Source organism: Crotalus tigris, unplaced genomic scaffold (genome assembly GCF_016545835.1).
Source record: "Crotalus tigris isolate CLP2741 ecotype Arizona unplaced genomic scaffold, ASM1654583v1 scf7180000017836.1595184, whole genome shotgun sequence".
Lineage (NCBI taxonomy): Eukaryota > Metazoa > Chordata > Lepidosauria > Squamata > Viperidae > Crotalus > Crotalus tigris.
The window spans coordinates 314,728-342,719 of record NW_024096663.1 but is presented as its reverse complement, the minus strand read 5'-3'; the positions used below and the strand labels follow the sequence as shown (position 1 = coordinate 342,719).

General features: G+C 39.9%; 1 protein-coding gene across 8 annotated transcripts in view; it reads left to right on the top strand.

Annotated features, from left to right (window-relative positions):
• NAV3 (neuron navigator 3) overlaps positions 1–27,992 on the top strand; it is a 688,216-nt gene that overhangs the window by 566,201 nt on the left and 94,023 nt on the right. For all 8 annotated transcript variants that reach the window (XM_039343281.1, XM_039343283.1, XM_039343282.1 and 5 more), the window contains 2 exons: positions 400–783; positions 15,007–15,126. In XM_039343281.1, the coding sequence (XP_039199215.1) occupies positions 400–783; positions 15,007–15,126 (504 nt within the window). The remainder of the gene's footprint in view (positions 1–399; positions 784–15,006; positions 15,127–27,992) is intronic.

Genomic DNA, 27,992 nt, shown 5'->3' with positions numbered 1-27,992 from the left:
TCTTGCCACTTGAGTTAAAGTAAACAGTTTTAATAGAATTCAGTCTTGAGATTGTTTAAGGATGGAGAAAAACAGATCATTCAAAGAAATATTTTTTGTTAATGGTAATGACACAGCTGGGTGACACTGTAGTTGCCAAATTCTATTAAGAATGTTGTGCTTATCTTTATTTAGAATGTTTTATCTCAAAGCCCGCCATCGCTAAAAATATGGAAAATCTGAGAATGGACATTGGCTTGTTGCAGAAAAATGTCAGCCTTAGAGTGAAATCTTTAAAAACAGGTGCTATTTTTCCTAAGACATGTTTATTTAAAAGTAGAACTTTTTTTGTCTACCCTTCATCCCATATGCATAGAAATATGGTAGCCATGGTTCAACAGTTTTTGTTTTGCTTGACAGCACACTGGAGACAACATTTGACAGTACTGTGACAACTGAAGTGAATGGACGAAGCATTCCTGGCTTAACAAGCCGATCTTCTCCAGTGACCTGGAGGCTTGGACAAGCTAGTCCTCGACTCCAGGCAGGTGACGCTCCTTCCCTGGGTGGAGGGTACCCTCGCAGTGGTGCTAGTCGCTTCATCCATACTGACCCTTCTCGATTCATGTACACCACACCTCTTCGTCGTGCAGCCATCTCTCGTCTTGGGAACATCCCCCAAATTGACATGGGTGAAAAAGGAAATAGTGACCTGGACATTTCCTCTGATGTTGATGTTGGAGGGTACATGAGTGATGGGGACATTCTTGGGAAGAGCCTTCGAGCTGATGACATCAACAGTGGGTAAGATTTCTTTTTTGTAAAAATGAGATTAGAAAGAATTGTGATTTTTTAAAAGTAATTCACAAATCTGTTCATAAACAGAAAGGAATGAGGTAAACATCTGAAAAATATGGTGAATTTGTTACTGGCTAAATTAGAACTATAATAATCTACAATGAAAGTTATCAGAGAAAATGAATTAACAAATTAATCATACATTTTACTGTTTAAAGTCTCATTTGAACTAAATTAAATTACTTAATTAAATTATAGTTATCTTCTGTCTTATTTTTTGTTAGACTCTTTTATAGAGACAAATATACAACATGATTTTCATTTTTAATTTTTCTGATGCAGATAAATATACATGGCTCTCTCTTTGTTAATTTTTAGAAAGGCCTTGTCTTTTTGAGGATTTTTATTATAATGAATTTATAATATTAAATGATATGGCTTGAAGTTTTATAGCTTATTATCTTCTAAAATTGCTTATCATTTAGATTATACATAAAATTGGAATGATGGATATTCTAAAGAGAATAAAAGAAACTTGTCTAATAAATAATATAATATACACCTAATAGAAAGCACACTGCTTCTGTGAAATAAGCCTCATTGTTAAATTGTTTACCCTTAGAAAATGTCTCCTAATATTCAACCATAATCTGACTTCCTGTGTTTGAAATCCATTATTCCATGTTTGGAATGACACAGAATTGTTGTTCACTTTCTTTCTTTTGTTCACACACTTTCACAGTGTTTTTCAGTCACTGTTTTTCAGAATATTCTGCCATATTCCTCCCTATGACTTGTTATTACCAAAGTTAAACATGTATAGTACATGCAGTCTTTCTTTATAGAATTTAGATGCTAATTTCCCAATACTTTTATGATCGCTTTTTCTGAACCTATTCCGACTTGTCAAATTTTACTGGATATAATACTCAAGGTAACATCTGTGAGATGTCTTCTTATTTACTTAATATAATATTAAGCATTGCATAAATATTATATAGCATATAAAGAATAGTTATGATAATGTTAGAGATGTGCTGTTTGGGTAAATAAATGTACATGTACTTTTTTTATAAAGACCTCTAAAAACTCAAATGATTTGTGTTGAATGTTAATTTGATATATGAGGAATGCTATTTTGAAAATTAAGATATCAAAAATCAGGATAGTTATTTTGACTGGAAATTGGAGTGACTCACTACAAACTAAAATTAGAGCAAGGAGATAAATTTTTGATCATTGGTAAACTGTTTACCAAATATGGGGAAAAGATTTTAAGAAATGTGAATATCTGTAGCAAATTGGTAATATATGCTCCATTAAGAGGAATAAATGTTGCTCTTACTATAAGAATATGCTATTACTTATTTTTTATATGATCGTGAGAGTTGGGTATGACAGGACAAACATGAAAGTAAGTTTCTATGGAGAGTCATCCAGGTCATAGTTGTCTCAAAGGTGCTTTTTCAGAAGCCAACTGGACTGTTTTTTTCCTTGAGGAAGAAGAAGACATTTTGCTTCTCATCCAAGAAGCGTCATCGGTTCTGGCAGGATATGGGAGCAATGGAAGGATTGGTTCTGACAAGATGGGGCGGGAGGTTTTGAACAATCATATTTATCTGCAGTCATCTGGTTGTTAGCACTCTCCCTGATATCTCCTGACGCCATTTGGGGGTTTATCTGGGCCCTCAAGATCACCTATATCAGAGTGCAAATGGGGGTGGAATTTTCTTGGAACTGCTGAAAGGACTGCGTTGTGACAAGAGATAGGTGGTGTCTTATCCTCCCCCTCTGTTGAGAGAGGACTGCTCATTGTTAACACAAATGGCCTCTTTAACCCTTCTTTCAAACCAATGGTCCTCTCTACATTCTGTCCACATAGTGGATAGGGAGGACCATTGGTTTGAAAGAGGGATAAAAGAAGCCATTTATGTTAAAATAACAGTTGCTGGTATAGTATTTTTTTTTTCATGACCACTATAGTATGATGGCTCAAATATTTCTATAAATCAGGATAGAGAGAGCAAAATAGATATGTCACAACAAATCAGTGAGCCTTTAATTTACATATGACCACCAAGTCTTACAGAAGACTAAATAACCATAATAAAATTAATTAAATTGGTCATGGACTAAACAGAAACATTTATGATTATTTAAAGAAAGGATTGCAGAAAGTTCATAGTTTCTTCACTTGGAACATAATTTTGCATGTCATAATGCTGTAACATCCTTCCTTATATTGGAATATAAAAGAAAATTCCAAATAGGTAGAATGTACTTTTTTGGTTTGTTTGAATCAAAATTAAGTAATAGTTCAGATAGGGATAATCAGCTTCCAAATAATTGCTTAAGTCTTCAAAAATCTTTGAACAAGTCTAGGAATCTCCAGGATTTAGTGAAAAAGGGTTTTGAGCAATTCCAAGAATTTCACATTAAAAATTGCCTATGTATATCTATAAAACCTGAGCTTTCAGTTATGGGAAGTTTTCTGTCTATGACCACTAGTTCCTTCCTTTTTTTACTCTCTCTACCTTTGAAAATCTTGAGTTGCTGAAATGAGATAAAGAATGTTAGACTCTGAGTTGATTCAGAGCTGAAATGTAAACACTGTAAATCATATTTAGATTCAATTGAATTATGTGAAATGTATTTCTAAGTAGACCAGCTGAGAGCTGAGTTATATTTGTACTTGTTCACTGATTTAAGTTTTGTTTTGGCATTTAGAATATTCAAGTAAGGGTTAAACAGCTAGTGGGGGCAAGTATATACATAAGGTGACCAACTTTTTTACAACAAAAAGGAGGACACAAATAAATTTAAGAAAAAAATATCGTAAATAAAAGAAACATTGTATTTATTGCAACAATAATACAGAATACACTATAATATGATAAATGCATAATAAAAACATTTGTAACAATAACATTTTATATTGTAATTATGCTTACATGCCTATTAATTATTTAAATGAGTACTTTTCCATTGAATGAATATTTTTTGTCAATGTATCATCTTCTAACAATATATTGGAAATATCTGAACAAGAAATATCCTTCATATTGAATTTTACGGCAAGTGCTGCAGCTAGAGTATCAATATTCAATCTCGATTTCTCACTTGTCCAAAAATCTACACGGCTGGACTGCGCGGGGTGGGCGGCGGAGGCAGGTGTTGTGAGCCAGGCGCTCCAGGATGGCCATGTAGATGCGCAGGGTGAGATGGTGGCAGTGCAGGTCAGCACTGCGTAGACCACCAGCTGGCGCAGCCCATGGAAGGTCAACTGCCCGCCGCGCCCCCGCCCACAGCCGCCCCGCCAGCACTGCTGCCCTGCCATGGAGAGCCGGCCCTACAGCTCGCAAAGCACCAGCCGCGCCAGCTCCGGCCCTGCAGCCTCTCCCCAGCACCACCGCCCCCCCTGCCCATCCCCGTACAACCGGCCCCGCGGCTTGCAAAGCACCAGCCGCGCCGGCTCTGGCCCTGCAGCCGCCCCCCAGCTGCTGGGGCAGCACCACCATCCACCCTGCGCATCCCGGTAGAGCCGGCCCCACGGCTTGCAAAGCACCAGCCGCGCCGGCTCCGGCCCTGCAGCCGCCCCCCAGCACCACCACCCCCCAGCACCACCGCCCCCCCTGCCCATCCCCGTAGAGCCGGCCCCGTGGCTTGCAAAGCACCAGCTGCGCCAGCTCTGGTCCTGCAGCCACCCCCCCCCAGCCGCCCCCCAGCACCACCGCCTACCCTGTGTATCCCCGCGTAGAACTGAACAGGGAAGATCAAGTGAAACTTACCGCTCCAGTCTCCTCCAGCTATCTTTGGAACTAAGAAGTAGGAGATCGTGTAGTTGGGTAGCAGTGAGGGGTGCAAGTTCCTGCAACTTGCACGTGCAAAGTTTGCCGCCCGGGTGTTTTGGCGCGCTCAGAGCAATTCCTATTGGCTTTCGAAAGCCAATAGGGGGAGTAGATGCAAAAGTTGAAAAAAAAAATAAAAAAAAGGTCCCGGAACGCCTTCTGAGCATTCTATGAGGAAACAAAAGCCCTGCAGATTAGTCGTCAAAAAGAGGACATTTAGGAGGACATTTTCGAGAGAGGACAGAACTCACAAAAGGAGGATGTCCTCCCAAAAGGAGGACGGTATATGGAAAAGGAGGACATTTAGGAGGACACTTTTCAAGGGAGGACAGAACTCATAAAAGGAGGACTGTCCTTCCAAATGGAGGACGGTTGGTCACCTTAATATACAGGGAAACTAGATCTCCAGATCACTGGGCATGAAGAACTTGACCGTTAACACAGGAGGAGATACAAATACATGCACTCAATTGTGAAAACTTTTGTATGAGTTTTCATTTAAATGTACTTCTGAATTCTTGGTGGATGTTAACTTTTATTGCACAAATATTTGTAAAGGATGCAACAATTTGGCTGTTTGCAAAGTGCGGCTTATATATATGCATGCTTATATATTAGCCTGCTAAGGCTAATGATTCCCAAAAGGTTCAGCCCTTGTACGATCACAGCCCCCTTCAATTCATTTCAGTAAACCCTGTTGTCAAAGGTAAGTTTGAAAAAGAGGTATAATTGTTTTAAAGAGTTTATTCATTAAGTTAATAAAATTCTTAAAGCACCCACACTTATTTTCAGAATACTGTGGAAGTTTGAGAAAAGGAAGGTTGCTTTAATGAATAGTGGGGAGGTGCTGTGTTTTTTCTTATGTAAAATCCAAATACTTTTTCAAGCATGCAAAGGCCTACTTACTTTCTTCTCAGACTTTGCAGGTAATTTTGTTGCAGATGAATTCTTAATAAATTAATATGTAAAAACATGTTATTTTCTTCTATATTTGTTTTTACTTTACCCTAAGACAGATTTGTTCAAATCTAGAAAAATATTTAATTTAGATTTATATTCTACCATTTATCAGGACTTGTATCATAAAGTGGAATACTAGATGCTATCGGGTGTTATCCCTGTATTCCTAGGATTCAGACTAAAAAGGGAGGAAAATCACTGATATCACTAGCTTGAAGTCTGTGTATTTTTGGTGTTAAGAGAAAAACACATTAAAAATGTTAAAACAAATAATTTGAATAAAAAGGTTGATTGCTGATTTTTGTTGAATATTTTATTGCTAGTAATCCTTGACTAAAAATGTAAAAAAGTATTAACTGGTTTATCAAAAAAGAAAATAAATTAGGTTGCCTTTCTTGAATGAAAATTATTGAAATGGCAGTGCTCTTAGCTAGAACATTTTTAAAGTACTGTTTCCATTTTATATTAATAAGAAAAAAGACTAATAAGCACTAAAAATACATGCTTCACCCAAGCATGCCAAACCTTATCTCTTTCATTCCCTCTTTAATTACTTTAAACGTTGAGGACAATCATCCAGGAATAATTAGGAATTAATATGAAAGAGTACTCTGTTTCATATGTGTAGCCTCTCAACTAAAAAATTTACCCTCCTAAGATTAAAGTACCTTGAACTCTTAAATATGATTTTCACCTTCTTTTTCTTAATTTATAATTCTATTAAAATAGAAGCTGCAATAATTTAACCCACCCTCACCAAATGCCAAATATACTTCAACTTCCAACACAGTCTGGTATCTCAGAAACTACATATTCCTGTGAAGAATTCATATTAGGCATCCAGCTGCTTCAAAACGTGTTCCTAGCGCATAGGAGTTCTTCTGAAATGGCTAAGAAATGGCATTAAGCAAAAATGTGCTTTTTATTGATCAAGTGTAACAAAACAAATAAACAGTAGCTTACTTTATGGCTAGTAAATCAATGTTTGAAACCACTGTTGATTGCAAATATATGATATGTGAGAGACCTATGTTTTGTATCTAATGTCCTGTTTTATTCCCAGTTTGCTTTTCAGTAATGTCTAAGTTCTGAATTGTTCATAGATACAACAGAAGCTAAAAAGATTGAAAAGCAAATGAGACACGGGCTAATAAACCACGATTATTTTGTCTGAGATTTAGAATATAAGAAGGTTGTATTGGCATTAGATTAGAATCCTAGCTAATCCTACACAATATTCCATTGTGACCATACAGATATTATCAAACTGTGGGAAATTCATTAGGAAGATATTATATATCCCAACCATAGTAGGTGAAGGAGAGGATACATACTGGAGCCATAATTCTATCCTCTCCTACCCTTGCAGGATGTATGATACATAGCCATGTATCCTCTGAAACATATTGTCAGGATCCAGTTATATTTCCTTTCTATCTATCACCTCTGATCTAAAACCAATTCTTACCCTTTCCTGGGTCCTGCCATACTCCAAAGGGGGAGGGTTTTTTATTACTTTCATTTCCTCTATTCACTACAAAGTAACTTTTTGTTTATTCACTTCTGCTAACCATTACAATGTAACCATTTGCCTTTTATCCTATGTACCTCTGAACATTTCCTCCTTACCGGGCAACTAAGAAAGCGGGTTTTTTTTTTTTTTTTTTAAGATACAGCCTCTGGAATCTGGTTTATTTTTCCATCATCAAGTGAGGAGCTGTTGCATGATCATGTACAACAAAGCCGGACTGATGTTATCTTTCCTGGATTTAACACCTAGAAATCTGCCGGTCTGAATTGCCCAGAAGAACTGCGGGATGGGGGTTACTTAGGGACACTTTAAAACATCGATTTGTGAGGGAATCCCTCAGATCTTGTCTATCATGCCTACTATCAATTTCTCTTAATAAAAGTAACCGTTTCCAAGAGTTCTGCTTTCTTTAGATGTGGGTTAAAGTGGTTCCTTACACATATATCAGTTTTATGAATAAGGCCATTTTGATCAGGTAGACAATGCAGTATCAAATCATAAACATTTCTCCTTTGGTGGTGTAGCTGGGAAATAAAGAAGAGAGACATAATATAGCTTATAGTAGAAAAATATTTATCCTTTTAGCTGATTATTTTCTACTTTGTCCGCTGCAGCTTTCCCAAATATCAAGCAGAGATAATATTGGCAACCTAATTATTTCAATCTGAGATGCAAAACATGGGAATTTCTGCACATACACACAGAGAGAGACAGACAGACACACACACACACACACAGAGAGAGAGAGAGAGAGAGAGAGAGAAAGAAAGAGAGAGGGAGAGGGAGAGAAAGAGAATGAATAGAAAGGGAACTCATCAAATTTGCAGATGACACTACAGTAAGCTTGCAGGAATAGTCAATAACCCAGAAAACAAGCTCAGGATCCAAAAAGATCTTGACAGACTTGAACAATGGGCCCTATCCAAAAACATGAAATTTAATGTGGAGAAAGCCTAGACACCTGGACAGGAAAACCCAAAAGTACAAGTACAGATTAGGCAAAACCTGGCTCAAAAACAGTAACTGTGAGAAGGACTTTGGACAATCACTTAAACATGAGCCAGCAGTGTGTGGCGGCAATCAAAAATGCTAATACAATCCTTGGTTGTATAAACAGACAATCAAAATCAAGTGAAATATTAGTACTGCTTTATAAATCCTTATGAAGACCACACCTGGAATACTGCATTCAGTTTTGGTCCCACATTACAAAAACATTGAGACTTTGAAAAAAAAAGTGCAAAGAAGAGTAACTAAGATGATTAAGAGCCTGGAGACAAAAACATATGAAGAACGGTTGCAGGAATCGAGATGGCCAGTTTAGAGGAAAAAGACTAGAAGTGACATGATAACAGTATTCCAAGATTTGAAGGGCTGACACAAAGAAGAGGGGGTCAACTTATTTTCCAAAGATTTAATTAAGGAAAGAAGCAACCTGGAATTAAGGAGAAACTTTCTAACAGTGATGACAATTAGCCAGTGTAATAGCTTTCTATCAGAAGTTGTAGTTGCTTCATCACTGGAGGTTTTTAAGAAAAGACTAGACAGCCATCTATCTGAAATGGTATTAGGGTCTCCTGCTTGAGCAGGGGATTGGACTAGAAGACCTCCAAGGTCCCTTCCAGCTTTATTCTGATTGAGAGAGAGAGAGGCAGAGGCAGACAGACAGACAGACAGACAGACAGACATAAATACATAAAATACATATTACTGTTAGGTTATAAACCAGGGAAAGTAACTGTGATTAACATATTTAAATCAATAAAGGATCTTAATTGTAGATATGTTATTTTATCATTTGGTTTAATAAGGTTCACTTTAATCAGTATTGCATATTCTTATTTAGAGTATAACCTGCAAGCAACAAAAGTATTACCTTTAATTCATATCAATACTTGCATTGCATAGCATAATAAAAATGTTTATAGGCAGTATCCTTTCTGTTGTGTCCTGGGTCTGTTAAGGAAACTCAGCAGGCCCAGAAATGTTGCAAATGGTCCCGGGCATCCTAAAAGCTGCCTGGGACTAGACAGAGAGGCGCCAGCCTTGTGCGCATGCGCAAGGTGCAAACAGGCTAAATTCCTATTGGTTAACACTGCCGGGGTCTCTGGCCCTATAAAGGCCTGCATGCCTTTTGTTCCTTTGCTTGGGAGTTGGAGAAAGAGAATAAAGTGTTTTTTACTTGTCACCATGTGTCTTCATCATTCACATGCGAACGAAGAACTCAACGCTGGCGACGAACCTGGGATCCTCTGCAAGCTTAAGAAAAAGATTTAAGGACATACCCATTTCTGACGAGGGGGAAGACGGAACTGGCATCACCATCTCAGCCTTCCAATACAGCATTGCTGGGGATGAGCTCAGCTAAAGGACCCTTTTCCAAACATCAGCTTGCAGAGGAGGTGATTGGTGAAGGTCGTAAACTTTACGATGTTGAAGATTGGCCGCTTGACTGATTTTGATGTCTCCCACCCAGAGAGATGGAATTCCTATGTAGTACGGGTGGAGAACTACTTCAGAGTAAATCAGATAAGAGAAGACGGCCTAAAGGCAACAACTCTTTTGTGTGCCTGTAGACAAGAAGCTTTTGACATTGCAGAAAATCTGGTGGCCTCTGCACCTCTGGAGTCAGTAATATATGCTGATTTAAAAAAGATGTTGAAGGAACACTTCCAGCCAAAGTTATCCATCATTGCTTGGAGGCATGTGGTTGAGCAGAGAGACCAGAGGCCGGGTGAATCTGCTGCGGACTTTATTGCTGCCCTAAGGCAAGCGGCCAGGCCTTGTGAGTTCAAGGATCTGGAAGAGAGGCTGAGAGATCGCTTCGTATGTGGTTTAAAAAGCAGAGACTTATAACAGAAGATTTTTGCAAAAGAAGATGTCTCCTTCCAAGACGCGTTAGCTGAGGAAGCAGCAGGCAGGGCTGTGAAGGCTTTGCGGCTCGCCAGGAACCCTCCAGTCACAGCTACCATCCATCAAAAGGATGCTTGAGAAGGATCAGAAGCGGATCCTGAAGAGGAGGTGGACAGACTTCACCAGCCAGCTGAGAGGAAGCCGAAGGGGCATCCAGCATCTCTTCAGTGCTTCAGGTGCGGAGGATGTCACAAGCGAGCTGACTGCAAGTTTCGCTCCGCCATTTACAGGGCGTGTGGCAGGCAAGGCCACATTGCCTCTGTATGCTTGGGTCGCCAGAAGGTCTAACCTCGGGAAGAATTGCTTCAGAAAGGTACCAGGGTCCCCAGCCAAAACAGGGTGGGCTTCTGCGCATCGCGCGGGAGTATTCTTAGGACAGGGACACACAAGCCCCTTAAAAAGAAACTTCGCATTAACACGAGGTTGCAAGGAGTTCCTTTATCGATGGAGTTGGACACAGGGTCCGCTCTTTCAATTTTTTTAATTAATACCTTCAAAAGGATTTGCAGCAGTAGTGGCCTTCGAGTTAAACTCAGGCCATCGAACCTAATACTCACTGATTTTCAAAATTCTAAGGTCTGTGTGAAGGGGGAGGCCAACCTCAAGGTACAGCATAAGGATTTTGAAGGTTTCTTGGATGTGGTGGTCGTTGGGGGTGAACATATGAGTCTTATTGGAGTTGATTGGTTCAAGGCTCTGGGAATCCAAGTAACTGGGCTGCACAACTTGCAAACGCTGGGTCTTGCAGAGGTTTGCAAGGAGTTTGCAGATGTGTTTAGTTCAGAGCTAGGCTCCTACAAGGGGACTCCCATTGCACTATGGTTAGACCCAACCATCAAACCCATCCCGGTCAAGCCTAGGAGGGTACCTTTTGCCCTCAAGGATAAGATAGATGTTGAGCTGGACAAATTGCTCCAGCAGGGTATTTTAGAACCTGTGGATTCTAGTCCATGGGAAACCCCCATAGTAATGCCTCTAAAGGCTAATGGGGAAATCCGTATATGTGCAGACTATAAGTGCACAGCTACCTGTTGATAAGGCATCTGCAGAGGCCCAGACTATTGTAACTCACAGGGGGGCCTTCAAGGTCAAAGGACTGCAATTTGGGGTAAATGTAGCCCCTGGCATATTCCAAAGTGTCATGGAGAGCACACTTCGAGGTATTCCTGGGGTCTGTCCCTACTTTGATGACGTCCTCATTGCTGGGGAGTCATCTCAAAATTTAGCAGAAAGGCTAAGGGCTGTCTTGATTCATTTTCAAAAAGCAGGCCTTAAATTAAAACAGGATAAATGCAAGATAGGAGTCACTTCCACTGACTTCTTAGGGTTCAGGATTGATGCCCAAGGCATTCACCCTGATGAATCCAAATTGCAAGCTATTCAGCAGGCCCCAAGCCCCAAATCTAAGAGTGAGCTGCAAGCCTTCTTGGGGCTCTTAAATTTTTACCATGCATTTCTCCCACATAAGGCTGCAGTGGCAGAGCCGTTACACAGGCTCTTAGACAAGCAGGCTCCATGGCAGTAGACCAAAATCCATGACAGGAGTTTCAATGAGATTAAGGCCTTGCTCACTTCAAATGCTGTTTTAGCACATTTCAATGAGTAATTGCCTGTTTGCATCGCATGCGAGGCATCTCCTTATGGGGTGGGAGCAGTACTTAGCCATCTGAAGGCTGATGGGACACAAGTCCCTGTGGCCTATTACTCAAGGACTTTGTCATCTGCAGAGCAGAATTACGCTCAGATTGACAGAGAAGCCTTGGCCATAGTGGCTGGCATAAAGAAATTCCATGATTTCTTATATGGCTGCCACTTCACGGTCTATACAGACCATAAGCCTCTGCTGGGTTTGTTTACCACTAACAAACAGACACCACATATCATTTCTCCTCGTATGCTGAGGTGGTCCATTTTCCTGTCAACATATGACTACACTCTAGTTCATAACCCTGGAAAGGAGGTGGGTCATGCAGATGGCCTAAGCAGATTACCTCTGAAACAGATAGAGGCAGACCCTGCTCCTGCCATTAATATTCTTTCCATTCAGGAGTTACCTGAATCTCCCATGAATGCTAGGGACGTGGCTGCAGAAACTGCCACTGATCACACGCTTACATGCGTGCTGACTTGGGTGTTGTCAGGATAGCCTGACAAGTGCCCAGATACTGAGTTCCAAAGCTTCTGGAACAAGAAGCATAAGTTTTCCATTTTCAAGGGTAGTAATCCCAGCCTCACTGAGGTCTAGAGTCTTGCTCTGTCTGCATGAGGGACATCCTGGTATAGTAAGGATGAAAGTGCTTGCACGCAGCCATCTTTGGTGGCCTGGGCTCAATAAAGCCATCGAGGCTCAGATGCATGGGTGCCAACTGTGCCAACAGTCACGGCTTGAAATGCCTCAGGCCCCAGTACATAAGTGGGAGGAAACTCAAACCATGGGTGCATATAGATTACACTGGGCCCGTTCAGGGGCAATTCTTCCTAGTTGTTGTTGATAGCCATTCCAAGTGACTAGAGGTTGTTCCTGTTTCCTCCACTACTACTGCCAGGACCATCCAGGTGTTGAGAGGAATTTTTGCATCACATGGGCTTCCAGATGTCCTGGTTTCAGATAATGGCCCTCAATTTACCTCTTTTGAGTTCCAGGCTTTTCTTCAGGCCAACTTGATCCAGCATGCGACTTCTGCTCCCTTCCATCCATCTTCCAACGGACTGGCAGAGAGAATGGTGCGCACTACCAAAGATGCTCTCAAGAAACTGACTTACAGTAACTGGCATCACAGTGTTTTGTTCTGGCCTATTGCCATCCTTGTTAACTTCACAAGAACCAAACCCCTGCTGCTGCAATAGGCTGGAGACTTGCAAACAAAAACAAAACCCCCTTTTAATATTGTAGACAAACCTGTCAAATACAGCAAACTTAAGTCCAAAAGAGCACGATGAAAAACAAACAAGAAATCACAAGAGAAGTCACAGATCAAGATTCCAAGACGCGGTTTTCAAACGGTTGTCTTCAGCAACCAGCACCACCCACACCTCCTCCCTTTAATTAGCAGTCATAAGGTGGTGCCTCCCCTTGCCGTTTCTTCTTACTTTGGAGGTGCTTCATTGACCTCTGTTGCCTTACTCTGGCTAATTGACGCCACCTGCGTGCGTCAATTAACAAGTCCATCTGTTGTGATTCTTTGAAGTCTAATTCATGCTCCTCACCCAGCTGAGCTTGATCAGAAACATGACTGGAGGGCTCAGGCTCTGCATCCAACTGTGAGTCCTATACTTCAGAGTCTCCCTCTGTCTCTGATGGCCCCCCAAATGCCTCCTCCACCTCCTCCTCAGATTCCTCCGACTCAGCTGTTGGGAGTACAGGCTGGCACGGAATCACAACACACAGGTTATTCTTTCTTGTACACCGCACCACACCTTGCACTGCCACTGGGAAGAGCCCAGCTGAACTCTGCTGGGGCCACCGCCTCATTACAAAGTTAGACAGACTGCATCCCGACCGAGTGTCTTCTCAGGTGTCACAGCCACGGGCTCCCCGGAGACTTCAGGTGGGCGATCTGGTCTGCGCTAGGAACTATGGTCCTGGACATCTCTGGGTTCCTGCTGTCATCTGTAAGATCTCTGGACCTCTATGATACGAAGTGACCATGGAAGAGGGCCGCGTTCTGCAGCGCCACATCGATCAACTGCACTGGCAGTTTTCCTCTGTGGATTCCGCCCCGGCATCCGCTCTCGGGGGGAGGGGGCCCAGGAACTATGTCACACTTCAGGTCAACATTGTGAGACCCAGCCTCACTGTTCCTGGGAAGTACTGTAGGTTGCTAGGGATTTCACAGTGCAGGAGCAATGGCATCCTCCCAATTCAGATATTATGCCGAACAGAGAGTCCGGCGCATCAGCAATTGCTCCCAAAGGGAAGTCATCCCAAGGGGTGGCCAGCGTATCTGCAAGAGCTCCAAACAGGAATTCTCCTGAGGAGGGGTTTGCCATAGAGGTGGCTCCTGACTCTGGCACCATGGCCACAGGGGATTGGGAGCATTGGGGCACTCCTGCAATGCAGGTCATGTCTGAAACTGGTCACAGGCTCGAGGGACTAAGTTCCCTGGAGCCATCCAGGGTAGTTGGAGAGTCCTTAGCCACTCCAGAGGGTTGGGGAATTTCAGCTGCTCTAATGGAGCCTGGGAAGAGCCTTGGCAACTCTGCCAGTACGCCTCACCAGGGGTCACCTGAAAAATTTGTGCATAAAAGTCCTGGTCTAGCGAGCCCACCATATGGGCTGGTAGGCCAGGTGCCCTTAAGTACAAGTCCTGGTCTGACTAGCCGGGCAGGTGAGCTGACAGGCTCCCTCCCTGACCTTGTATAGGTCACAAAAGGCTAAGGCCCCTCCTAAGCACCTAGGTGAATATGTGAGGTTCCTGTCAGCACAAGGAAATCTCACCAGTCTAGGTTAGGAGTTGGACCTATGTGGGGTAGTAGATAGACACAGGAGGTCCACCTCAAGGGGTGGGTTGTTTAGAGAACCTTATTATTTTAAAAGTATGTTGCCTGCGTGTGAGCAGGAATATTATTTTTTTTCCTTATATATTATTTTATTATGATGATTGTAAAAGAAATTGGAAGTCTGTGTGTGTTCTTTCTAGGGGGGAGGGGTGTTGTGTCTTGGGTCTGTTGAGGAAACTGAGCAGGCCCAGAAATGTTGCAAATGGTCCCGGGCATCCTAAAAGCTGCCCGGGACCAGACAGAGAGGCGTCAGCCTTGTGCGCATGCGCAAAGCACGAACAGGCTAAATTCCTATTGGTTAACACTGCCGGGCTCTCGGGCCCTATAAAGGTCTGCGTGCCTTTTGTTCCTTTGCTTGGGTGTTGGAGAAAGAGAATAAAGTGTTTGTTACTTGTCACCATGTGTCTTCATCATTCGCACGCGAACGAAGAACTCAACACTTTCCTACTAATTCATTTTTATATGTATTATTTTTAGTTACATGACTGATGGAGGGCTCAATCTATACACAAGAAGCTTGAATCGAATTCCTGATATAGCTGCCTCTCGAGATGTCATACAAAAAGGAATTCATGATGTGACAGTGGATGCAGACAGGTAAAACCTCCTTTTTATATACAAAAGTCAAGAATGTCAAATTACTACAGAAGTTTGGAAAAGTTATTCAGGGCAATTAATTTTCAAATATGAAGATATTGGGATCAGTAGTTATAGGTTAGGGAGCATTAAAAACAATGGCAATAAAAACTAAGCTGGAGCTGGAGAGTTATGTGAAGAGAATTGTGTATTCTTAAAAGACACAATGACTGCCCTCAAAAAAATCTCTTGTATCAACATCCATTAGACAATTATTATCAGAATGACCAATAATGTTGTGATTTACGAAGTGCTGCAAATAAATTGGCCTGTAGAATACAAAGGCAGAACAGCTGCCTAGCAATAATGCACACACATTTAAGAATTCGTTCTTGTAAATCAGGTGATTAAAAATAATAAATTTCAGCAGAGCAGAATTTGTGCTGTAATTTTTATTTTGTATTTTAGATTATTTCTTGCTTTGTGCATGTGCTATATATGATGTCCTTGTGCCTGTGGGGTGCAGCCCAATGGCTAGTTTACAGGGAAACTGTAGGCTTTACATTTCAAATAGTTTCCCACTTCTTGACCATGTTCCTGTGCCATCTGCTACAGCAGAGAGAATTTGAGAGTACTGCCAGTACAGCTCAGAATAATCCAAAGAGATTTTTTATCCAAGTCACGATCAAAGGAATACATCAAAAATATGAAATGGATTCTGAGTCCATGTATAATTTGTTAACTAATCTTTGAATTCAGTCAAGCCCCAATTAGTATAATATTTACTTTAGCAAATAGATGGATCTATCTTAGTTATCTAGAATAGAACAAGAATGGGTGGAATTCACAGAGGGTGATTCCATCTGAAATGAGGAATTTCCTGACATAATTGCTAGTAAGCAATGGAACGTCAGGAGTTCTCCATCATGGAGATTTTTAAGAAGAGGTCGATTAGCCATTTGTCTAAGAGGATACAAGAATTATTGCTTTCAAGATCCCTTCCTGCCATGTGATCTGAATTTCCATGCACATTTTTTGTTCTTGTTTGAATGGCTCACCCACAGAAGATTTTCACAACCCAATTACCTATATTTGAATCAGTGTATATGTAAATTAAATTTGGAATGATTTATCATGCTGTTAAACCTGCTTTTCTCAACCATACATAAACAATTAAATAGTTCAGCATTTTAATCATAAGCCACAAAAGTTTGGAAGAACATAATTAAAGGCATCGCATTATGAAAATGATCTAGCTATACTATTTCTTTTGTTATTGATTTTTTATTCAGTTTTAAGCTCATACATATTTCTTAACACCTGGTGGTTTAAATTTCTGTTAATAATTATTTGAATGGTTTGCAAGTAATATTGTACTTTGATTAGGATAATCTTAACTGCTTTTTATATAGAAAACGCCAGTCAGGTTCAAAATTTTATATTTGAAGTTCTTTTTGCAGCCAAATAGCTGCGTAATAATGTTGCTTTAAAATATCCTACTTCTGTATTACAATTTGGAGTTGAGCATAGTATGGAATAGCTTTTGGACATTGGAAAAGCAAGACTCAGGCATATCATAGACCAGAAAAGTACAATTATGTGTTTTAACAGTCAAATAGGCTGGCACTAAAATCATAAGATATTAATTTGTTATAACTAAAGTCTTCTTTAGCAAATCTATTTACTTGTTTTATTACACAATTGCTTTATTGTATAAATTTCAGAGAAAATAGAGCTTTCACATTTCTAATTTTTATCTCCTTGTACCAATTGGAAAAGACTTATCATTTTGAAGATTTCCTGGCTCATATATTTAATTTACAGCTACTATAAAGAAAATTAATTTTTTCTCAAAAAATAAATAAAATTTGCATTTAGTTTGGGCCCACATTTTAGAAAGCAATTGAAAAATTGAAACATGTCCAGAGAATAGCAATCAAGACAGAAAGGGACCTGGAAGAATCTCCAGTTACTATTGGAAGTACCAGTTAACAGTTGGTGGTACTGGGTATGTTTAGTCAGGAGAAGAGAAGATTGTGGGAATATATTATAGTTGTCTGTCTTTAAGCAGTTAAGAGTTTTATTTAATTAAAGTCTCTGTGTGTATGCATTAGCCAAAAAAGAATTATTATGGTAAATAATGAGAATATTTATCTCTTTACATCTGGTGCTCTTTTGATCCCTTATATTTCTCATTTTGCAGATACTAAAATTCTTAATAATAGAGGTATCCTGTTTGTTACTTTGTTTTTTGCTTCACTCCCATGTAAATGGCTCAAGTACATGTTTGGGAACTAGAGCTTATTTGTGTGTGTGTGTGTGTGTGTGTGTGTGTGTTGATTATAGCTGTGAAATATAAAAGTGAGAGTCATTTGTATCTCATTATTACAGGAGGAAAATTTCAGTATGTGCAGTGTAGCAGACTGTCCTAAATAGGCACTGTGCTTTAAATATACCTGCAGAGTGTGCATTTTCTCTGATTTCACTGCAGCTAATTTTAGGAAGAAAACATGGAATGCTTTTCATTAGATCTGTAATTTTGTAGAAAAATTCAGGCCATGTTAATTTTAATTTCAATTTGTATAAATATTTTGTGCAGCTCTATTATCTGTGAAGATATTTCATTTTATTTATTTTAAGTTATGGACATAGTCAGTTACTAAGCATTAAATAGTTCTAATGCTATGAAACACAAAATGCTATTTTTAATATAAATGATACTTGGCTTAGCCCCTAAGTAGTAATATATTGTAATTCATTTTTATTTTATTTTATTATTTTTATTTTATTCAGTTTTCTACTATTTAATACTATTCAGTATTAAAGATATCTAACAATATTTTTTAAAGAATATAGTTCAGAAAACAATTTAAAATGAACAATAACATAGTTCCTAAATCATTTTCTGAATTTAAAATATGACAAAAGTGTCTTTATAGATTTTCTAAACCCTGAAACATCGGAGGCCCAATACAACTCTTTTTGACAGAAAGTTAATTTCTAAAGGGCCTTTCCTGGAGATTTTAGTAGCCACTCAGTTAAGTAACAGAAATGTGATTCTTTTGATCATCGCGAACAATTTAGGATTTTAAAGGGAATTACAAACATTTTAAATTTTGCCTAATAGGCAAGTGGCAAACCATAGATTTTTCAGAACAGAAAAATTTTTCAGAAAGCTTCCATCCTGGCTGCTTCTCTTGTACCAACTGCAGCTTCTAAACACTTTTCAAGGATAGTCTATGTGTAACATGTTGTGGTAATCTAGAAAGGATATAAATAAATAGATAAAAACTGACTCATTTCTTATCATGTGGGAAGTAATTATGCAAATTCACTATTAATCATAGACACCATCTTCAAATCCAGTGACAGCCAAGGAACTAGGCGGACCCCCAGTGTGTGAAATTGCTGTTCCATGGAAAGTACAATGCTATTCAAAATAGTCTAAATCTCAGATACCAGAACCCTATTTCTTAATTACTACAATATCTTTTTTGTGTGAATTTAATTTCAGCTTGTTTCCCCTCACTTAGTTCAGTATCAAATTTTGGCTTCATGTAAATGAAGACTCAATAATCCAAACCAAAAGAATCTAAAAAAGTTAAGTCATGGCAACTAGACCAAAGTTTGTTCATCTGAGACATTTTGTTACTCGTACAAATAACTTTATCAGTCAAAATAAAAAATTAGGCAGAGAGCTGTTGCAACGTACTAAATCCTGCCACACCAACTTCAGAGATTTTCCCCCAAAATGTATTGCAATATTATACATCATATAACACACCACAGTAAAACAGTGTTTTGCTATCAAGCATGGTGTCTTGAGGCAATGGATAGGTGTCAGCTAAATTTTGAAAAGCAATTCTTGTAATAAAACAACATATACTGTAGAAATAAGCACTTAAAAAGAGCTAAAGATTCTTAATAGTTGAGAATAATCCTTTGTTCTTTTTATTATATGGTTCCTGAATTGCTTTGAAAAAAACCCACCTTTATTTATTTATTTATGAGACTTATATACCGCTTTAAGTGCAAGCACTCTCTAAGCAGTGTACACCAGTAAGCAATGTATATATATATTTACATTACCCCCAACAATCTGGGTCCTCATTTTACCTACCCCGGAAGGATGGAAGGCTGAGAATCTTTGAACTGGTGATAAAGTCTAAGTGGGTCCCTCTCACTTATGAGTGAAAGCAGCTATTTCCTTCTTATATTGAACAGAAGGAGGAGGATATATGACTGCTTTAATATGAAGAGGGAAGGTGTTTAAATCAAAATTGCAATGAAATAAGAATGTGTTGAAAGAACTTTTCAGTGAATTAATCAGTTGTTGTTGGAACAATAACCCAAAATGAAAGAAACTGGCAAACTGTAGCTGGCCTCAACAATTCATGTTAACTGGGATATATTTGCTTGTAAATATCTTAGACGTGGCAAGAGTTCATTCATGTGTTGTATATTATTTAAACATGCTCCATATAGCCAGTGTCATCCAACTAGGGAAAGCCAGGATGCAAATTAACAGTAGTCATATCATGCCTGGACAGCTTAGAAAGCAAATTATGATATGAAGCAATGCTGAAAAAAATAACATAAGTAGAGCTGCATAAATATTTGAATTATACGAAGTGATTAACTTGTAGTTCTATAATGCTGATCTAAGCAAGACTGGTCACAAATAGTTTCTCATCACTCTAACAAGATGAAGCAAATGGCTCCATGGGAATCTTTATGCGCACTGATACCCTAACATCAAAGTTTCTGTAAAGCAAGAAAAGTTCCTCACAGTAGTTACAGCCCAACTCACAGATTTTGCTGCATTTATAACATACTGAAATCAGAATAAAAACATTATGGAATGTTTAGCCATCAGCGTCAAAGTAACCTACTAAGGGTTTGGGTTGTTTTTTTTTGTTTTGTTTTGTTTTGTTTTTGAGGACTAGAGTGACTACTTTTGTTCTTTCCTACAAACATGGTCTTCAACCACTGTGTTATTCCAAATGCTATCTTCCTTTTTATATGAAGCAAAACATTAATTAAGTTTGTACTGATTGTACCGAAAGAAAAAGAAATGCAAGAAAGCAAAAGGACGGTCTGAGGAAACTCTGCAAATAGCTGAGGAAAGAAGGGACGCGAAAGGCAAGGGAGAAAGAGAAAGATACACCCAATTGAATGCAGAATTCCAGAGAGTAGCTAGAAGAGATAAGAATGTCCTCTTAAACGAACAGTGCAAAGATATAGAAGAAAACAATAGAATAGGGAGAACCAGAGATCTCTTCAAGAAAATTGGAGATATGAAGGGAACGTTTCATGCAAAGATGGGCATGATAAAGGACCAAAATGGCAGGGATTTAACAGAGGCAGAAGAGATTAAGAAGAGGTGGCAAAATTACACAGAAGAACTATACAAGAATGAGCTTAGCATAACCACAATGGGGTGGTCACTGACCTCGAGCCAGACATCCTAGAATGTGAAGTGAAATGGGCCTTAGGAAAACTGAGCAACAACAAAGCTAGTGGAGGTGACAGTATTCCAGCTGAGCTATTCAAAATCTTAAAAGAGGATGCAGTAAAAGGGCTACACTCAATTTGCCAGCAAATTGGGAAAACTCAACAGTGGCCACAGGATTGGAAAAGGTCATTTTACATTCCAATTCCAAAGAAAGGCAATGGTAAACAATGTTGAAACTATTGCACCATTGCACTCATTTCACATGCAAGTAAAGTTATGCTTAAAATCCTACAAGCTAGACTTCAGCAGTATGTGGATCGAGAAATTCCAGAACTACAAGCAGGATTTCGAAGAGGCAGAGGAACTACAGATCAAATTTCCAACATACGCTGGATCATGGAGAAAGCTAGGGAGTTCCAGAAAAACATCTACTTCCGCTTCATTGGTTATGCTAAAGCCTTTGATTGTGTGGATCACAACAAATTGTGGCAAGTTCTTAAAGAGATGGGAGTATCAGACCATCTTATTTGTCTCTTGAGAAACCTATATGTGGGTCAAAAAGCAACAGTGAGAACTGGATATGGAACCACTGATTGGTTCAAAATTGGGAAAAGAATCCAGCAAGGATGTATTCTGTCACCCTGCCTATTTAACTTATATGCAGAGCATATCATGAGAAAGGCAGGGCTAGATCAAAAGTTGGAATTAAGATTGCCAGGAGAAATATCAGCAACCTAAGATATGCAGATGATACCATGCTAATGGCAGAAATTGAAGAGGAACTCTTGATGCGGGTGAAGAAGGAGAGTGCAAAAGTTGGCTTGAAACTCAACATTAAAAAAAACAAGACCATGGAATCCGGCCCTCTTAATTCCCAGCAAATAGATGGGGAAGAAATGGAGGTAGTGACAGATTTTACTTTCCTGGGCTCCAAGATCACCACAGATGGGGATTGCAGCCAAGAAATTAAAAGACGCTTGCACCTGGGGAGGAAAGCTATGACAAATCTAGAAGCATACTAAAAAGCAGAGACATTACCCTGCCAACAAAAGTACATATAGTTAAGGCCATGGTTTTCCCAGTTGCACTGTATGGCTGTGAAAGTTGGACCAAAAGAAAGGCTGAGCGCAAAAGAATTGAGGACTTTGAACTATGGTGCTGGAGAAGGCTCCTGTGAGTCCCCTGGACTGCAAGGTGATCAAACCGGTCAGTCCTAGAGGAGATCAACCCTGATTGCTCTTTAGAAGGCCAGATGCTGAAGCTGAAACTCAAGTACTTTGGCCACATAATGAGAAGGAAGGACTCACTGGAGAAGAGCCTAATGCTGGGAAAGATTGAGGGCAATAGAAGAATGGGACGACAGAGAATGAGGTGGCTGGATGGAGTCACTGAAGTAGTAGGCGTGAGCTTAAATGGACTCCAGAAGATGGTAGAGGACAGGAAGGCCTGGAGGAACATTGTCCATGGGGTCGCAATGGGTTGGACACGACTTCACAACTAACAACAACAACCGATTGTTAGATCATTCTATGGATAAATCCAGTTATGTCTTTTCCATATTATTCTTACTATGTGTCAATTTTAATTCCACATTCAAAACTGCCTCGGTCTCATTCTTGTCCTCTTTATTAACTCTTTTTAAAATTCATTTTTATGATAGTAGTAGACTCAAACATAACATCTGAATGTAGCATTTCCAAATATTTTCCAAAGTTAGAACATATTGCTTCATTCCGTTTTAGTGGAACTTTTCTCCTTTATAATTAACTATAACTGGTTCTGTAATTAGTTCTTTCTTGTTTCCTCTGATGTCTAACTTTCAAAGTTCCCTCTTATGCTTTTTCCCCAATCAACAACACTTACACTTATATATATATATATATATATATATATATATATATATATATATATATATATATATATATATATATATAATAGTAAAGTTGGAAGGGACCTTGGAGGTCATCTAGTCCAACCCCCTGCTCAGGCAGGAAACCCTATACCATTTCAGACAAATGGCTGTCCAGTCTCGTCTTAAAAACCTCCAGTGTTGGAGCATTCACCGCTTCTGGAGGCAGGTTGTTCCACTGGTTAATTGTTCTAACTGTCAGGAAATTTCTCCTTAGTTCTAGGTTGCTTCTCTCCTTGCTTAGTTTCCACCCATTGCTTCTTGTCCTGCCTTCAGGTGCCTTGGAAAATAGCTTGACACCCTCTTCTTTGTGGTAGCCCCTGAGATATTGGAACACTGCTATCATGTCCCCCCTCGTCCTTCTCTTCATTAAACTAGGCATACCCAATTCCAGCAGCTGTTCCTTATATGCTTTAGCCTCCAGTCCCCTAATCATCTTTGTTGCTCTTCTCTGTACTCTTTCTAGAGTCTCGACATCTTTTTTACATCGCGATGACCAAAACTGGATGCAGTATTCCAAGTGTGGCCTTACCAAGGCATTGTAAAGTGGTATTAACACTTGATGTGATCTTGATTCTATTCCTCTGTTAATGCAGCCTAGTACTGTGTTGGCCTTTTTGGCAGCTGCAGCACAGTGCTGGCTCATATTTAGGTGATTGTCCACTAGGACTCCAAGGTCCCTCTCACAGTTACTACTATTGAGCAAGGTACCCCCTATACTATACCTGTGCATTTGGTTTTTCCTGTCTAAATGTAGAACTTTGCTTTTTTCACCATTGAATTTCATTTTGTTAGATAGTGCCCAGTGTTCAAGTCTGTCCAGATCCTTCTGTATCTTAAGCCTATCTTCTGGAGTGTTGGCTATTCCTGCCAGCTTGGTGTTGTCTGCAAATTTGATGATTTCCCCATCTATCCCCTCATCCAAATCATTGATAAAGATGTTGAAGAGCACTGGGCCCAGAACAGAGCCCTGGGGCACTCCACTACACACTTCTTTCCATGTAGATGCGGTTCCATTGAGGACCACACGCTGAGTACGGCTGGTCAGCCAGCTATGGATCCATCTGGTGGTGGTGCTGTCTACCCCACACATTTTTCTATCTTGTCAAGTAGTAGGTTGTGATCTACTTTATCAAATGCCTTACTGAAGTCCAAGTAAATTATATCCACAGCATTCCTCTGTTCCACTAATTTTGTCACTTGGTCAAAGAATGCAATAAGATTTTTCTGGCATGATCTATTTTTGACAAACCCATGTTGGCTTTTAGTAATGACTTTGTTTGCCTTTAGGTGTTCGCTGATTCATTGTTTGATTATCTTTTCCAGGATCTTCCCAGGTATTGAGGTCAGGCTGATAGGTCTGTAATTTCCTGGGTCCATTTTTTTCCTTTTTTGTAGATGGGAACTACATCAGCTCTTTTCCAGTCCTCTGGTAGTTCCCCTGTGCTCCAGGATCTTTGAAAGATATAGTTCAGTGGTTCTGAGATCACATCTGCCAGTTCCTTGAGAACCTTGGGGTGTAATCCATCTGGTCCTGGCGATTTGAACTCATCTAGGCTGGACAGGTGCTCACTTACCATTTTCTTGTCTATCTTAACTTGTGTTTCTATTTTGTTTTTTAATGGCACTATTTTTGATAGGTTGATCTGTTTTTTTTCCCTTTGTGTAAAGACAGATGCAAAAAATGAGTTGCTCGTTCTCCCTGTTGCTTGTCACCTTCTGTTGTGATTCCGTGCCAGCCTGTGCTCCCAACAGCTGACTCTGAGGAATCTGAGGAGGAGGTGGAGGAGACATTTGAAGGGCCATCAGGGGCAGAGGGAGGCTCTGATGAATTACAGGACTCACGGTTTGATGCAGAGCCTGAGCCCTCCAGTTGTGTTCCTGATGAAGCTCAGCTGTGTGAGGAGAATGAGTCAGACTCGGAGGATTCACACCTGATGGACTTGCTAATTGATGCTCGCACACGTCGTCAATTAGCGAGAGTAAATCAGCAGCAGTCAATATGACAACTCCAGAGTAAAAGGAGAAAGCAATGAGAGGCAACGCCTTGGGACTGCTATATAAAAAGAAAAGGTGTGGGCGGTGCTGGTTCCTGAAGGCAATCGTTTGCAAAGTGCTTCTTGGAATCCTGGTCTGTTCGTCTTGCTTGTGACTACTCTTCTGTTTGCATCATGTTTCCTGTGGATTATTTCCTTCCTTTGGACTTGAGTTTTACTGTTTGTGTTTTGGACTATTTGACAGGTTTGTCATCCATATTAAAAGGGGTTTGTTTCATTTTAAAGTCTCCAGCCTATTGTATCAACAGGGGTTTGGTCCTTGTGCCTTTAACAAGGATGGCAATAGTCTGGGATAGAACACCTTCTTGCCACCTTGACCCACTAATGGACCAATCATTTCCTTCACCTTTTTTCTTGTTTTTTACATGTTGAAAGAAGCTTTTTTTGTTATTTTTGACTTTGGTCACAAGCCTTAGTTCATTTTGAGCCTTGGCTTTCTTCACTTCATCTTTGGAGGCTCAGGCTATTTGCTGATATTCTGACTTAGTTATGTGCCCCTCTTTCCACTTTCTATACTTGTCCTTTTTATCTTTCAATTTGTCAGAGAGTTCTTTATGCAGCCATGCTGGTTTCTTTTGAGAGCTGTTATTTTTCCTCTTTGTTGGTATTGTGCTCGACTGGGCTTTTACTATCTCATTTTTCAAAATTTCCCAAGCTTCTTGAGTTGTTTTCTCCTTGAGAATTCTCATCCATGGAATCCTTCCCAAGCCCTCTCTAAGTTTATTGAAATTAGTTCTCTTGAAGTCCAAGAGAGACAATATATACAGGGCTTTTTTTCTCATAGAACGGAGTTCCGGCACCTTTTTTGGATGGAACCTTGTAGAGTAGGCAAGGTGGGTTATATGACGTGTGTGAGTTCCGGCACCTTTTTTTTTTTTTTTTTTAGAAAAAATGTAGGTCTTTGTATGTAGGTCTTTGGTTATTCGGGTTTTCTCCCGTGTAAAATTGGAAACCCCCCAAACACATCTTAGATCTGACCAACCACTGCCTATCCAACACATACTTCATCTATAATGGACAAAAATACAAACAAACAGAAGGAGCACCCATGGGATCACCCCTCTCACCTGTCATTGCCAACCTCTACATGGAACACTTTGAAACCCAAGCTCTAGAAAAATCGGATCACAAACCCAAACTCTGGCTCAGATACGTAGACGACACCTTCATAATCTGGCCACATGGGAAAGAAAAACTGGACAACTTCCTCACACACCTCAACAGCCTACACCCCAAAATACAGTTCACCATGGAAACAGAAGCTAACAACCAACTTCCCTTCCTGGATGTCTTAGTCTACAAGAAATCCAATGGCTCCCTAGGACACACCATCTACCAGAAGAAAACACACACAAACCGCTATCTGCACGCTCTCTCACACCACCACCCAGCACAGATCAACTCCGTAGCCAAGACACTCATCTCCAGAACAAAACGCTTAGCTGACGAACAACACCTAAAAACTGAACTACACACTCTCACCAATGTACTAACATCCAATAGATTCCAAAGAAATAAGATTACAAACCTAATCCAAAAAGAAACCCCCACTAAAATCCAAGACAAAGAACAAGAAAACGGCAAAGCCCTCCTCCCATACATAAAAGGCACCACAGACAGAATCAGCAAGATCCTCCATAAACACAACATCAAAACAGCATTCTGCACAAACAGAAAAATATCCACCTTCCTAAGAAACCCCAAAGATAAAATTGAGTTAGAAAATCAAGGAGTATATGAAATCCCATGCACTGCTTGTCCCAACACATACATCGGACAAACCAACAGAAGAATAAGTGCACGCATTGAAGAACATAAGAACTCAGTCAAAAAAGAGGAACCAACTTCTTCCCTGGTCCAACACCTTAAAGCCACAGGACATGAAATTGACTTTAAAAATACCAGAACTATCGCCAAAACGGAACATTTTAATAACAGAATAATCAGAGAAGCCATCGAGATAGAAAAACGCCCACACAGCATGAACAAACGAGATGATACCTCCCGCCTACCAGCTATTTGGAAACCCGCCCTTATTGACAAACGACTCCCTAACACAAAAAATGACACCAGACCCACACTCACAAAAACCACACAGGATGTCACCACCACACATCCACGCAAAAAGCAAACCCAAAGCCACACCGATGAGGAGGCATGACCACAAACCAGAAGCCAGACCACAGCTGCATCATTGGCCACTTTAAACCCCTCCAATCCACACATGAAGCAAACTGACACCCACCATGAAGATGAGGCACAACCACGAACGTGAAGCCAAAAAATAGCAAAGCAGCCCACCATCTTAAACCCCCTGCAACTCAGACTAACCTGAGCAGAACAAAGCCCCCACCCAAACAGAACACTCCCCCAGCCAATCAGAGCACAGCCAACCCCCCAGATATTTATATCTTTTCTGAGGTTTTTGCGGGTGTTTGTATGTAAGTCTTTGGTTATTCGGGTTTTCTCCCACATAAAATTGGAAGTGTCTTGGTGATGTTTTGATGAAGTCCCATTTGTCATCTTCAGGCTGGTGTTTCCTAGAAGCACGAAGCCGAAAACACCAACCTGAAGATGACGAATGGGACTTCGTCGAATCATCGCCAAGACACTTCCAATTTTACGTGGGAGAAAACCCGAATAACCAAAGACCTACATATTTAATTCTTTCTGACAAAGAATTAAAGAATTAAATTGGGAGACTAAGATGGCCATTTCGAGCTCATTCTGCTCTCTTCAGTTAGCCACACCCTTTATGGGATTCGAACCTGGGCAGTTTACATACTAGGCAGTGATTTAACCACCAAGCCACAGGCTCTCCTCCCTCTTTACCAGCTGAGTCAAGGGAGTATATGCAGGAAGTTTTTCAGACAGATGTCTAATTGATTACACCTTGACATTTTTTAACTGCAGTTAAAAAATGCGGGAGAAAACCCGAACAACCAAAGACCTATATATATATATATATATATATATATATATATATATATATATATATATATATATATATATATATATATAATAGAATTTTAAATAATCCTTAGGAAGGAACCTTCTAATTAATTTCACAACCCTATTTCAAATCCATGTAGTCTCTTAATCTTTTTACAATTTTACAAAATCAATGTTTTAATCACCCTTTTCCCATTTTTCAATTTTATATTTTCCAAAGTTACAAGTGCCATTGTAATTTTGAATGGTCACTAAAGGAATGGTTGTAAGCAGTGCTTTTTTTGTAAAAAAAAAAAAAAAAGGTGTCGGAACTCACACATGTCATACAACCCGCCTTGCTTACACTACAAGGTTCCATCCAAAAAAGGTGCTGGAACTCCGTTCTGGGCATTCTATGACAAAAAAAGCCCTGGTTCTAAGTCAAGAACTAGCTCAGTGGTGGGATTCAGCTGGTTTGCAGCACTTCAGCAGAACCGGTAGCTAATTTTTTGTTGCCCAAGCCCAGAATGGACTT